The sequence below is a fragment of the Enhydra lutris genome, unplaced genomic scaffold (assembly GCF_002288905.1).
Source record: "Enhydra lutris kenyoni isolate GAN:26980312 unplaced genomic scaffold, ASM228890v2 scaffoldscaffold1, whole genome shotgun sequence".
Lineage (NCBI taxonomy): Eukaryota > Metazoa > Chordata > Mammalia > Carnivora > Mustelidae > Enhydra > Enhydra lutris.
In genome coordinates, this window is record NW_019154085.1 from 14876120 (window position 1) to 14890198 (window position 14079).

Genomic DNA, 14079 nt, shown 5'->3' on the forward strand with positions numbered 1-14079 from the left:
ATTTTTGTACTCATTTGTAGGAGGTGTTAAACCATCCATTACTGGTAATTTTTTGAGTGTCTTCTCCGAGCCAAGAATTGTGCGGAACTTTCAGGATATAAAGATGAATAAAGTGTCTGACTTTAAGAAGCTTATAACCTAAAGTCAAGTAAATATGTAAAAAAAAAAAAATAAGTGCAATATAATTTTATGAGCATTTTTCATTTTAGTTCTCATTTATTATTTACACTATATCAAACATTATGCTAAATGTTTTACATGTATTCTTTCACTTACCCTTCACAAAAATCTAAGGGTTATATGATATTACTTGTGTCTTTTATAAGTCTAGTTTTCTTAGGCTCAGTAAAGACAAGTAACTTGCCTAGCCTCATAATTGTAGTGAGTGGTAGTGCTGGATATAGAACTCAGCCTATTTAATGCATATCCTTAACCTATACAATATTTCTGTGTTGGAATTAGGTACAAAATACAGTGAGCAACAAAGGAGAGTGGTTGGTTCTTTCAGAAGGCTAGAAGATCATAGAAAAGATGGTTTGATTTCTGTTTTAAAAAGCAGAGTTGATGAGGCATGTGCCAGGCCTAACAAGCAGCACCTTCAAAGGCACATACTATAAAACTGGGATCTACATATATTTGGGTTTAGGGCACTAAGTAAGCAGGCACTAAGAAGAGAAGATGGCAGGAAATTAAATCAGAGGGCGCGTGGAGGCCAGATGATAGCAAGCCTCCTGTGCCAGACTAACTAGGCAGTGCACAGGATTTTGAGGAGAAGAACAAAATATAATTAGATTTGCATTTTAGAAAAAAGGTCTGAAGTTGCACTGTGAAAGTTGGATTGGAGGGATAGCAGATGGGAGGCAGTCATGCCATAAGGAGTTTTACTGTGTGAGGACAAGTCATAGATACATGATATCCAAACAAAGGTTGTAATGGGAGAAAAACATTTCTGTCTCTGAGACTAATATAGTTTACATTGGGTTAACTGTAAACTCGATTTACATTTGTTTTATTAAAGCATATTTCCTCCGTTGCTTTAAGAAGAAAATAACTAATACATCATTTGTGCTACAATTTATAGGGTTTGTGATTTTTTTTGTTTTTTTGGGGGGTTTTTTTGGAATGGTGATTGGATTCAAGGATACTTCATTATCTGCAAATTCACAGATTGAACATGAAGTTGTGTGCTTTATAATTCTTTATGGAAGTTAATAAATTTGACAGTTTCTAGAATTATGGACTAGACTCTGAGTATGAATATAACCAGAATTGTCAAGAACATGGAAGAAAATAGTGTCTATGTCTGTGACTGGATTTTTGTAAATTGTTTTGTGATTTTTTATATCACATTTTAACCATGTATTTTATATGTATCAGTGAAATTATGCCTAGTGAAATACTGATGGGAATAAAACACAGAACTTTTTTTTTTTTTTTTAAGATTTTATTTATTTTACGGATGGAGATCACAAGTAGGCAGAGAGGCAGGCAGAGAGAGGGGGGGAAGCAGGCTCCCTGCTGAGCAGAGAGCTGGATGTGGGGCTCAATCCCAGGACCCTGGGATCATGACCTGAGCTGAAGGCAGAGGCTGTAACCCACTGAGCCACCCAGGTGCTCCCAGAACACTGAACTTTTTAAAAAGCCAAAAATCTGTTTGCATATAATTGACTTAAAACTTCTCTATTTTTAATTGTTTTAACTTCACAGAATTTTAAAAAAATTATTAATTGAAGTATAGATGACACACAATGTTACATTAGTTTCAGGTGTACAACATAGTGATTTGACAAGTCTATGTTATGCTATGCTCACAAGTGTAACTGCCATCTGTCACTATACACCACTGATACAGCACCACTGACTGTATCTCCTTTGCTTTACTTTTTATCCCTGTCACTTACTCCTTGCATAACTGGAAGCAAAACCCTTCACCCGTTTTGCCCATGGCCCTCTCCTCCCCTCCCCTGTGGCAACTATCACTTTGTTCTTAAAAGAGAAAAAATTTTAAACTATGGTGATTGGTGAGTAAGTTGTTGCTATAGCTCATCTGTCAAATGGCATGCAGCAGTGGCCTATTTTTGATGAGTGAATGCTTTAGAATCTAGTCCCTGATTCTTTTAAAGGACAATTAGAATAGTAATACTAAACTTCATATTGTAACCATCTTATCTTTGACTATAATATATACCCTTTTAAATTATAGTGAAATGTTTCACATATAGTTAAAATTATGTTTTGTCCTCATTGTGCTTAGCTGTTTGCCATATTTTCCTTTTATTCTTAGGCCTGCAAAAATTCAATCTGTCTTGATTTATCTACTAATTGTTTGCATGGAAGATTAACAGGAAACAAAGTAGTGAACTGGGACATTAAGGTAAGTTAATGATGAGCTATATAATATGTAACTTTACTGATCCTTTTAAAGAGTTTAACTTTTAAGCACCGCCGGATTGATCTGAATAATAAGTTCCGGTGAAAATTTTTGCAGGCAAGATAAACTGAAGTATAAACAGATAGGTAGTTGGATGATTAATTTGCTTGAAACTTAGTTACCTCCTTAAACTATGTCATAAATTTAACAGTTTCCTTAAGAAGAATATACTGTCTTGGTTCATTGCTCCACTTTTAAGGTATTTAATCCCTAAAACTGTGTGGCAGATTTCGACCCCTCCTAACCTCTCAGGGACTTCATTGATTATCATTTTTCTTCTCTATTACTTCTGTCTGTAGTCTCCTGTTTGTTAGCTTTGAACACAGATCTCTCCTCTGTGAGGCTAAAGATGAGAGACTTTCTTCTTCCCCGCATCCCTCTCTAGCTATCATGACTTGTCTGTCTTCTTGATGTGCCTCATATGTGTGTGTCAGTTGGACATAATGTCTTTGGTTCTATCTAAGAGGCCTCTGTTTATTTTCTAAGACTGAGTTAACCATTTTTGTCATGAGTACTGTAACACTTTATCATTTCACTTATTGTAAATAGTGACTTGCTTGATATTTGCTTGCTTTGATTCTCCAGTAGTCCTTAAGAACTTTGAAAGGACGTACCACAGCTTTTTTCCACTTGTGCATTTTACAAGGATATGCAGTAACATTGTTTACTGAATTGTTAAATTAATAAAGGTTATTTAGATTCATGTCAAGTTAACTTGACTTTAGAAAGTCAAGTCAGAGATACCCTATTTCTAAAATATAGTATTCCCTTGCAAGTTATCTTACAAAGAAATTATAGCCTAAGTAAAATTAAAAATATAAAAGATAGTTATAAGGCAACTTGCTGGTAAATTGGCAAAAAAAAAAAAATATATATATATATATCTTTTATATATATATATTTTTAAGAATTTATTTATTTATCGTAGTGAGAGACAGAGCACAAGCACGGGAGGGGCAGAGGGAGAGGGACAAACAGATTCCCAGCAAGTAGCCCAGTGTGGGGCTGGATCCCAGGAACCTGAGATAATGACCAAGCCAAAGTCAGATGCTTAACCAGCTGAGCCACCCAGGTGCCCCTCTTTTTTTTTCTTTTAAACACTTATTTATTTAAGAGCATGCACATTTAAACGGGGGGGGGGGGGGGGGTAAGGGAGAGGCAGAAAGAGAGAGTCCTCAAACTGAGCTGAAATCAAGAGTTGGATGCTCAACGGACTGAGCCAGACAGGAGTCCCCCAGATCCCTTTTATCTTGTAGTCGGTTAACACTGATTAAATACACTTACTGTTTCAGTGGAACAGAGGTAATTAGAATAATTCTGCCAGTGTAAAAATGAATCTATCAGTTAATGTTAGTCTTGTGTTATTCTCGTGGTATAAAGCATTTTTCTCTTTGACTTTGAGATGAAACCACTTAATTTTACCTGTTAAAATAGTAAGATTTATGACATTTGTCCATTTATAAGTTAACTTTTGCTGTCACTTGTAAGATTGGCCTTATAAGGCTAGTTGCATATCTTACTTATATATAGAAAGCTGATTATTTTTGCTATACATTATACTTGAAAATCAAAGTAGTTTTTGGTGCCTTTGAGTTATAACTGTGGGAAATCAAATGGCAATAGAATTAATAAGAACGTTCATTGTGTTTTTTTCCTTCAGAAAATTATATTTTACTTTTTTGTTAGTTTTAAGAGCTATTTTTACTAGTGTCAGAGGTAGAACTTAGTGATTCATCAGTTGCATATAACACCAAGCTCTCATTCCATCAAGTGCCCTCCTTAATGCACATCACCCAATTACTCCATCCCCCCACCCACCACCCCTCCAGCAGCCCTCAGTTTGTTTCCTAGAGTTCAGTGTCTCTTACATTCATTGTATTTTTATACTGCAACAAAATCAAACACAAAAATAGTTAAATGACAACTGAGAAAAAAATACTTGCCATCCAAAAAGTTAATTTGCTTGCTATTACCTTAAAAATCAATATGAAAAACAGGCAAAAAGTATGAAGAGGGTTCTTTAATAAATGAAACTCAGTCTTGGTGGCAGATCGGAACATTTTAGCAGTTAATGTTGGCTAACCTTGGGTAGTACCCGGTTTGTAAGACACTATTTAGTAACTTGTTAAAGAATATGGACTGTATTTTGTTAAGCTATGCAAAATAGTCACTTTGAACTTCTGTTGAAACCACCCACTTCACTTTTTTGTTAAGTAAAAGGAGAGGAGTCAGTCATATTTCTACCACCAAATGTAATTTTTTCTTAATTTATTTTGTTGTTCATTATACTTAATTGCCTTTGACAGTTGTTTCCTCTTATTTCATTAGTGTTGTATTATAAAGTCTACTTAATGGGGTCAAATTTAGATTGCCTGTGTTTGTGAAAGGGTCCGTAGACAAAAGGACGAGACTGTTACAAAGCAAAGGTCAAGCAAGGCTTTATTTCGTGCCAAGCATTGAGAATCAAACTGACCGGCCAGGGCCGTCTCTTGCAAAGAGGCGACCCCCCCCCCCACCAGCCTCACAGACTAACTTTTATAGAGTAAAGGCCATGTGGTTGAGCCTGACTACACACAGGTGGCCAATTGAATTACATTCTACCCCATAGTAGTTATTTGAATTAGCCTATCACCCTGGTCGGAATTGGCGCCCAAAAGGCAGGGCCCACATTCTTGGGTGGTTAGGGAGGTGCTTTCCTGATTGGATGTCTCCACCTGGCCGAACATGTCCTTGGCGGGTAGGGAGGTAATACGTGCACTTTCCCTTGATTGGACGTTTCCATCTGGCTGGACACGTCCTTGAATCTGGACTCCGTTATCGGGGGCTATTTGGCTGTATTTCACCAATTCTGTTTCTAAGCGCTTTCCTCTTGGGGGAAGGGGCATGTTCAATCTAAGTTTACTGCATAAACAACAGAATGGCTCGCTCTGGCTAAGTAGGCCCTTACATTTGGAATCCCTAAACTTTGGAAAACAAAGGTGCAGTAAAAATGGTCTGGCATAGTCTCAAGTATCGACCATGGTGACCCCATGGCTATTCTTTAAAGCAGCTGCCCAAACAAGGGTTCCTTTAACTTCGACATTGCCTGAAAGCTTGGCAAACTGTAACTTTATACATGCTTGTGTGAATAATAAATGACAGAATTGTCCTTGTTTTATAAAATTAAAAAATTGTAATTGTCTTTTTTCAGGACATCATAAACTGCATAGGTGGATTAAATGTATTGTTTCCTTTGTTGGAACAAATCAGCCACTTTGGTGAAGGACAGATTTCTGAAGGAATGAATGAAAGCACAGTTTCTGAATTGATAACGCCTGTAGAAGGAGATTGGGTTGTACTGACCTCCACGAAGGCATCAGGTATTGAGATAAAGTTAATACAAAATAGTCATTGAGAGATTTGGTTATTAATTGAAAAATAGATAAAAATGTCTTAACCACCGTTAGGAAGAAACTTAACCATTTGTAGCTGAAGCAGCCCACTCCTAATTTTACTAACGTGATTCAAAAAGTTCATAATACCTTAGTCAAAAAAATTAAGAAATTGGTTTTACTCTTGACTATCCTTAATTTGTACTATTAGTGGAAATATGATAGAACTGCTAAATTTAGGGTAATGAAAATATTTGCATGTGTATGTAAGTGTATGATATGCAGTCACTGCTTTTCTCTGACACTTGCATTCTGCAAGTGACCTTTGGAAACAAATTGCTCAACCAAAGTTCTTGTTTGTTACAACACGTGCTATAACATAGAAAATGTGATGTAAAAGTGATTAGAGTAATTATGATAATTAAAGACATGTTCACAATTCCTCAGAGTCAAGATTAGAAAGGAATTTAATTGCAACATTTATCTTGATTGTGAAGCACTTTATTCAAAGACATCCTATCAACCAGGACAATCTTACTCACTCCCATGGAGTTGCCACTCTTGGTGCCTTGCTGCAGAAGGTGAGCTAGTTTAACATTCGAAGATACGGCCAATGATTGTAATTAGCAGTTTGTCTTTAGGGGTTTTCTTCTTACTAAGTAAATGTTTTTTTAAAAACACTATTGTGGCTTCAGTTATATTAGTGGACTTAATTTTATTTCACAGGCAGATTTTTAAAACCTACTCTGAATCACCTTTTTACAAGAATTACTCATCTTATATAACAGTATATAATCTTTGATATGTAGGACTTTGTTTATCTTGGTATTTGGGATATTTGATAAATCTAAAACTGTTGTGGAAAAATATGTTCTAATGTACATTGGTAAATTAAAGTTTTTATTTTTGTAACAAAGATTCTCATATTTAGATGTTCTAAATTAATCATTTGAAATTAAGTGTAGCTTAATGATAATTATTAAACTGAAATTTACAGGACCCTCATCTGTTTGGATTTCAGGTGCCAAGCTCCTTGATGGATGTTAATGTACTGATGGCAGTTCAGTTATTAATTGAACAGGTGTCATTAGAGAAAAATATGCAGCTCCTGCAGCAAATGTATCAATATTTACTTTTTGACTTCCGTATTTGGAACCGTGGAGATTTTCCCTTTCGAATCGGTGAGAACAGTCTGTTGGATCAAATTTTACATTTGTTTTAGAAATTTATAACTACTTGTGAGGTTTTATTTTAGTTATTCATTTAAGAGTGAACTTTGTATTTTAGGTCATATACAGTATCTTTCCACCATCATCAAAGACAGCAGGAGAGTTTTCCGAAAGAAGTATGGTGTGCAGTTTCTCCTAGATACACTTAGGATTTATTATGGGTATGATGTCCTTGCTCCTTCTCAGTTTGATGTTGTTTTCTGCCTGCTGCTTGCTTGGAATGTCTAGATTATTTATTTTCCAGAAATTTTAATATCCTTTAACTTCAGAAAGATGATGCAGAGGTTAAGATGATGAACAATGGATCACGTAGATTGGGTTTGAATCTTGTGTTTCGTTAATTGTCTGATTGTAGGCAACTTACTCAACTTTTCTGTGCTTAAGTTTTCTTGTCTGTGACAAAGAGATAATAAACCTGTGACATCCTGTCCATTTTGAGGATTAAACTAAATGCATTAATAACATGTAAAGCACTTAAAACTGTGTCTGTCACCTAGTGTTGTTTAAATATAAGCTGTTTTAACTATATCTTTGTCATTGAAACCCAAGGTTTTCCTTAAAAGGAAAAAGAAAGATACCATGAATTCTAATAGTTACATGGAAACATCTTTTTTTAAACTAAGAATTCTTTTGTATAAAAAAAGCACTAAAATGTAAACATTTTAAATTTCAATTCTTGCACTTTTACTTTCTCTTTCAGGAGTGATTGTAAATATAGTGAGCTGTCTCTAGAAGACATTCGGACAATAAGGAATTCTTTGTATGGACTAATTAAATATTTTCTGTGCAAAGGTGGAACTCATGAAGAGATACAGAGTATTATGGGTTACATAGCTGCTATCAATGAAGAAGAACAGGTATTTTGCTCAAGAAAAATCTGTTTTTTCTTTTTCACACTTAAGTTGCTATATCATCTTTTGAAATTATACATATATTAAAAATATTTTAAGAGTAAGATGTTTATTATGTAAAATATAGTATTTTGCAGTTATAGAAGTAAATTTTTATTTCCTAACTGAAAGTTAAATAAAATAATAGATGGTGATGCAATAAAATATTCTAGTTAGCTAAAAAGTAGTATCTGGAAATAGTTGTTTGGCAGTTCTGAAGCCTTTTTTCATAGGTCACACAATGTATACTTACTTGTCATCAAAGATACTGGGCAGATTTCTGACATGAATTTTAACATAGGTTCTTAAAAATTTTGCATAAAGAATAAATTATATTTCTATTTTTATATACTTTTACGTACATTTCTCATTTATACCTCAGAGCTACCCTTTAAGACAATAGTTCTCAATGTATGGTTCCTGACCAGATTTACCTGTCATAAACGCACACTTACTGAACCACGCCTTCCAGGTAATTATGGTGCATGGTAAAATTTGAGGACCACTGATGTTAAGTATACAGACCAGGAATCAGTATTCCCATTTGCGCATTTGGAAGTACTTTTCAGGTAGATTAGGTGACTTAAAAAGTCATACATCTGACAAACACGGGAACAGAACACAGGCATATTTACTGCTGTTTCTCTGCTCTTTCTGTATACCACTCTCAGCACCAAACTTAAGTATCCTTAATTTATGCTGATTCAAATATTTTGTGCTCTATAATGAAGTATTTGTTGTGTACTCAGAGATTACATGACTTCATAATTGATTTATATAAGTGAGTTAACTTAATCTATTTCCCCATAAAGTTAGACTACTTCAGAAGCTTCTTTTGGGGTGCCTGAATGGCTCAGTCAATTAAACATCTGCCTTCGGCTCAGGTCATGATCCCAGGGTCCTGGGATCAAGCCCCACATCAGGCTCTTTGCTCAGTGGAGAGCCCACTTCTCCCTCTCCTCTGCTGCTCCCCTTGCTTTTGCTCTTTCTCTGTCAAATAAATAGATAAAATACTAAAAAAGAAGAAGAAGAAGAAGTTTCTTTTTATTTAGAGTAACCAATAGTCTTATTTCATGATAGCTGTGTTGTCACCCACTGTGATTCATTGCCAGTGATATTTTCTTGGTCAATTCAGTCAAAGAGGTATTTACTGAATGCTGATTATACACACAGAGTAATAGTAGATACTATAGGTATGTTATAATGAATGAATTAGCATTCTTTTAACCTAAGAGAAGCAAGGGTGGATAAGAGAGGTTTATAAATAATTATGAAACAAACAAACAAAAAAAGACTATGACAACAGCTATAAGAGAGAAGCAAAGTCCTATGAGGTTTTCATAGAAGAGTATTACTGTTGAGAAGACCAGGAAAGGTTTTATGGAAGACATGGTTTTTTATGTGGCTACAGCATTATACATATGGCCTAGCAGGTGAATATTCGTATTGAAAGGATCTACAAAAGGAAATAAGCCAAAAGCATAATGGAGGTAAAAGGCAGGGCTATTTCAGAAGACATCAGATCATTGAGTTAAGCACTAAAACATTAGGGTATATAGGATTTAGTTTAAATAACTGTTTGTGGTTTATGACTTTATTTGTACTTCCATATATAAGTGTGGTTGTTTGTTTTGTGTTGTTTAATTTTAAAAGCTCTTTGGAATTTTGGATATGCTCTTCAGTCTCCTCCGTACCAGCCCAACTAGAGGTCAGCTTTTCTTGTTGCTGTTTGAACCAGGAAATGCTGACATACTTTATGCCTTGCTGTTAAATCAGAAGTACTCTGACAGACTAAGAGAAATCGTTTTTAAGGTACAAACATTTCTTAAGCATCTTTATATTTGGGGACATTTGTGAGTATATGAATTTACTTGTAAATATCCATTTTATGAATGTAAATTCTCTTTTCATGTCTACTTTAATTTTAAGTTCTTGTATGGGTGCCTGGCTGACTCAGTAGGTTAAGTGTCCAGCTCTTGATCTTAGTTCAGGTCTCAGTCTCAGGATCATGGGTTCAAGTCCTACGTTGGGTCCATGTTGGGTGTGAAGCCTACATTAAAAATTAATTAATTAATTCTTCAGTTTGTTTTGATATATATTTCTCCTATTTTGAACATTTAAAAACTAATTGTATTGTAATCTGATCAGTTATTTAGTGGAAAATCCACTTTGTTATATCATCCTCAGTATAAAACCTCTCATTTCCCTTTTTTGCCTTCTTTTATTTATTTATTTATTTATTTATTTTAAGATTTTATTTATTTATTTGACAGACAGAGATCACAAGTAGGCAGAGAGGCAGGCAGAGAGAGAGAGAGAGAGAGACAGGAGGAAGCAGGCTCCCCGCTGAGCAGAGAGCCTGATGTGGGACTCGATCCCAGGACCCTGGAATCATGACCCAAGCCGAAGGCAGAGGCTTCAACCCACTGAGCCACCCAGGCGCCCTGCCTTCTTTTAAAATACATTTTTTTATTTGAGTATAATTGATATGTAATGTTACAGTAGCTTCAGGTGTACAATGTAGTGATTCTACAAGTTTATGCATATGCTGTGCTCACCACAAGTGTAGGAACCATCTGTCACTATACAACCTTATTATAATACCATTGACTATGTTCCCTTTGCTCTACCTTTTATTCCTGTGATTTACTCATTTCATAACTAGAGGCGTGTACCTCCCACTCTCTTTCATTAATTTTGTCTCATTTCTCTTTTGACTTACCATGGGTCTGTGAGGCAGGTCAGACATTTTAGCAGTTAATTATAATAACCAACCTTATGTAGCACCCACTATTTATCAGGCAGTAAACATTCTTCATATATTAGCTAGCTTAGTCCTTGCAAAAACTTTACGAAGTTGATATCATTAGTCCCATTTTACAGATAAACTGAGGCCAGAGAGGTTAGTAACTTGTCAAAGGATAATGAATATATTTTGTTAAGCTATCCAAAGTAGTCACTTTGAACTTTAGTTGAAGCCATCCACCTTACCTTTTTTGTTAAAAAAAAAAAGAGTTAGTCGGGACGACTGGGTGGCTCAGTGGGTTAAGCCTCTGCCTTCAGCTCGGGTCATGATCTCAGGGTCCTGGGATCAAGTTCTGCATCGGGCTCTCTACTCAGCAGGGAGCCTGCTTCCCCCCCACCCTTCTCTCTCTCTGCCTGCTTCTCTGCCTACTGTGATCTCTCTCTGTCCATGAATAAATAAAAATCTTTAAAAAAAAAAAAGTCATATTTCTACTTCTCATGATTTATTCTGTTCATTATGCCTGATCGCCTGTGACATTTGTTTCCTCTTGTTTCATTAGTGTTACATTATAAGGTCTACGTATGTGGTCAAGTTTGGATTGCTGCTGTTTGGAATCCCTAAACTTTGGAAAACAAAAGTGCAATAAAAATTACCTAGCATAGTCTCTCATGAGTATTAATTATGGTGACCCCTATGGCTGCTCTTTAAAGTATCTGCCCAAACAAATGTTCCTTTATGGAGATTAAATGTTAGTTGTTCAAAAATGGCCTTATATGGATTGCTCATCATATTATTCTGCCAAAATTACCCTTTCCATAGGGTTTCAGTATGTCACTTTTAAAACATTGATCTCACTTCAAAAAGTATGGAATTACTAATTCATTCTCCCATTTTGGCATATGGATGTGTTGCTTCACAAAATGTTTCCTTGTTCTTGACAATTATTTTGATAACTCTTATATAAATGTTACATAAATGTTAGATAAATCACTAGATGGATCTGGAATATCCTTTTTCTCTTTCACAACATACTTTTGTTTTTCATGGAGGCTGTAGGGTTTGTTTCTAAGCCTTAGCCATTAAAAAGGAAGTTTTAAGTTATTTCTTTGATCTGCAACACATGTAAACACAGGAAGCACATGTAAACACATGCAAACACATGTAAACTACAGGTTTAAATATATTAATTATTTAAATACAAATGCATTTTAGTTCAATCTTCTTAAATCCATTTTTTAATAAGAGTATGATATGGAATATTCCTCCCTGTTACTGCTGGGTTTGTTTGTTACACTTAAGGAAAAAATGATTCTCCAAAATCATGCTTGTACAGTAACATTATATTTAATATTAACTTAAGTGACAGACTGTTCTTAGTTCTCTGTATTGAGAAGAATATATTACTGTTGTGACCAGGTTATGGAACAAATGTTGAAATGCACAAATGTTTATGAACGAAGTAAACAACGTATTCGGCTCAGAGAAGTTGGCTATTCAGGATTGGGACTTCTTCTTAATGAAGCACCCATTAATACCTCTCTCATTAAAAGCCTCACCAATCAAATTATAAATACAGGTATGATTAAGGCTGATAATACTGATATATTTAAGAAATGTTCTTTGTAGTAGCATAATTCTGTTTGATGGTTCTCAATTGTTTTTTTCTAAAGAGTTTTTTTTTCCCTTCCTCAGGTTACTTTTTAACTATTTATTGTTTGATTCAGCAGGGCTTTTCTTGGGTACTATTTTTTATTTACCTTTTTTGTTTTTGTCTCCCCAGGGCATAGTATAGTACCTTACTTGGTAGGCTTTCAATAATTATTGATTCATTGATTAGTAAATAATAGGGTCCTCTATAATAAGAAAAGGATGCTGGAGAAAATAACATACAAAACATGGTTTTTTTTTCTTTAGGGAGCTTAAACCCTTAATTTCAGATATTCTTTTAGATATTCTTTTTTGTTTCTCTTTTTTTTTTTAATAAAACTTTTTTAGTACTTACTATAAACTGTAGTGTTTATGTCAGATGCTAAGGGTTCAAAAGGTATAAGTTAAGGTTCTTTGTTTTGAATGGTTTATCTTCTCATTGATAAGTATATAAGATATAAGACATTTACATAAAAAGATAAATAATAGTACAAGATCAAAACAGTATGGATGGTGTGTTCAGGCAACTAAAAGAAAAGAACAGTTATTTAGGGCTTACTCAGGAGACTGTCAAATATTCTAAATCTATTTTCTTCATAAAATTTAAACATCTGTAATTCTTACTTTATTTCTTTAAAGATTTATTTATTTTAGAGAGAGTGCATATGGGGGAGGGTAAGGAAGAAGGAAAGAAAAAGTCTTCAGACATACTCCCCAACACAGGGCTTGATCCCAGGACTCCGAGATAATGACCTGTGGTGAAATCAGGAGTTAGCTGGTTAATTGGCTAAGCCACCTTGGAGCCCCTCTATAATCCTTATTTTATTTTATTTTTTTTTAAAGATTTTATTTTTATTTATTTGACAGACAGAGATCACAAGTAGGCAGAGAGGCAGGCAGAGAGAGGAGGAAGCAGGCTCCCTGCCGAGCAGAGAGCCCGATGTGGGGCTCGATCCCAGGACCCTGGGATCATGACCTGAGCCGAAGGCAGAGGCTTTAACCCACTGAGCCACCCAGGCGCCCCTATAATCCTTATTTTAAATGAGACAGTTATTTCAGTATTTATATAACTATTTCCCACAGTTCAGTCTTTGAGAAAGAATTTGAAAAAGAAGAGGATAGCTGGAAGCATCACAGTTCTTGATTTCAAACTATACTACAAAGTTACAGTAATCCAAACAGTATGGTACTAGCATAAAAACACACATAGACCAGTGGAACAGACTTGAAAGCCCAAAAGTAAAACCATGTATATCTGGTCAACTAATATGTGACAAGGGATCCAAGAATACTCAGTGGGGGAAAAATAGTCTATTCAGTGAATGGTGTTAGGAAAACTGGATATTCATATGCAAAAGAATGAAAATGGGCGGGGCACCTGGGTGGCTTAGTGGGTTAAGCCTCTGCCTTCGGCTCAGGTCATGATCCCACGGTCCTGGGATCGAGCCCCGCATCAGGCTCTTTGCTCAGCAGGGAGCCTGCTTCCTTCTCTCTCTCTGCCTGCGTCTCTGCCTACTTGTGATCTCTATCTGTCAAATAAATAAAATCTTAAAAAAAAAAAAAAAGAATGAAAATGGGCCCTTATCTTACACCACTCACAAAAATTATCTTGAAATGAATTAAAGATTTAAATGTAAGCCCTGAATTATATAACTCCTAGAAGAAAACATGAGTAGGAGGAGAAGTGCTTACATTTGTCTTGGCAATAACACCAGAAACACAAGCAGTAAAAGCAAAAATAAACAAGTGGGACTTTATCCAACTA

At 35.2% G+C, this 14079-nt stretch overlaps 1 protein-coding gene across 1 annotated transcript in view; it reads left to right on the forward strand.

Moving 5' to 3' along the window:
* Window positions 1–14079, forward strand: part of LOC111155465 (neurobeachin like 1) — a 183471-nt gene that overhangs the window by 81063 nt on the left and 88329 nt on the right. The window contains exons 18-25 of the mRNA XM_022515656.1: window positions 2285–2374; window positions 5622–5790; window positions 6250–6383; window positions 6824–6983; window positions 7090–7192; window positions 7732–7888; window positions 9575–9733; window positions 12084–12243. Coding sequence (XP_022371364.1) covers window positions 2285–2374; window positions 5622–5790; window positions 6250–6383; window positions 6824–6983; window positions 7090–7192; window positions 7732–7888; window positions 9575–9733; window positions 12084–12243 — 1132 coding nt within the window. The remainder of the gene's footprint in view (window positions 1–2284; window positions 2375–5621; window positions 5791–6249; window positions 6384–6823; window positions 6984–7089; window positions 7193–7731; window positions 7889–9574; window positions 9734–12083; window positions 12244–14079) is intronic.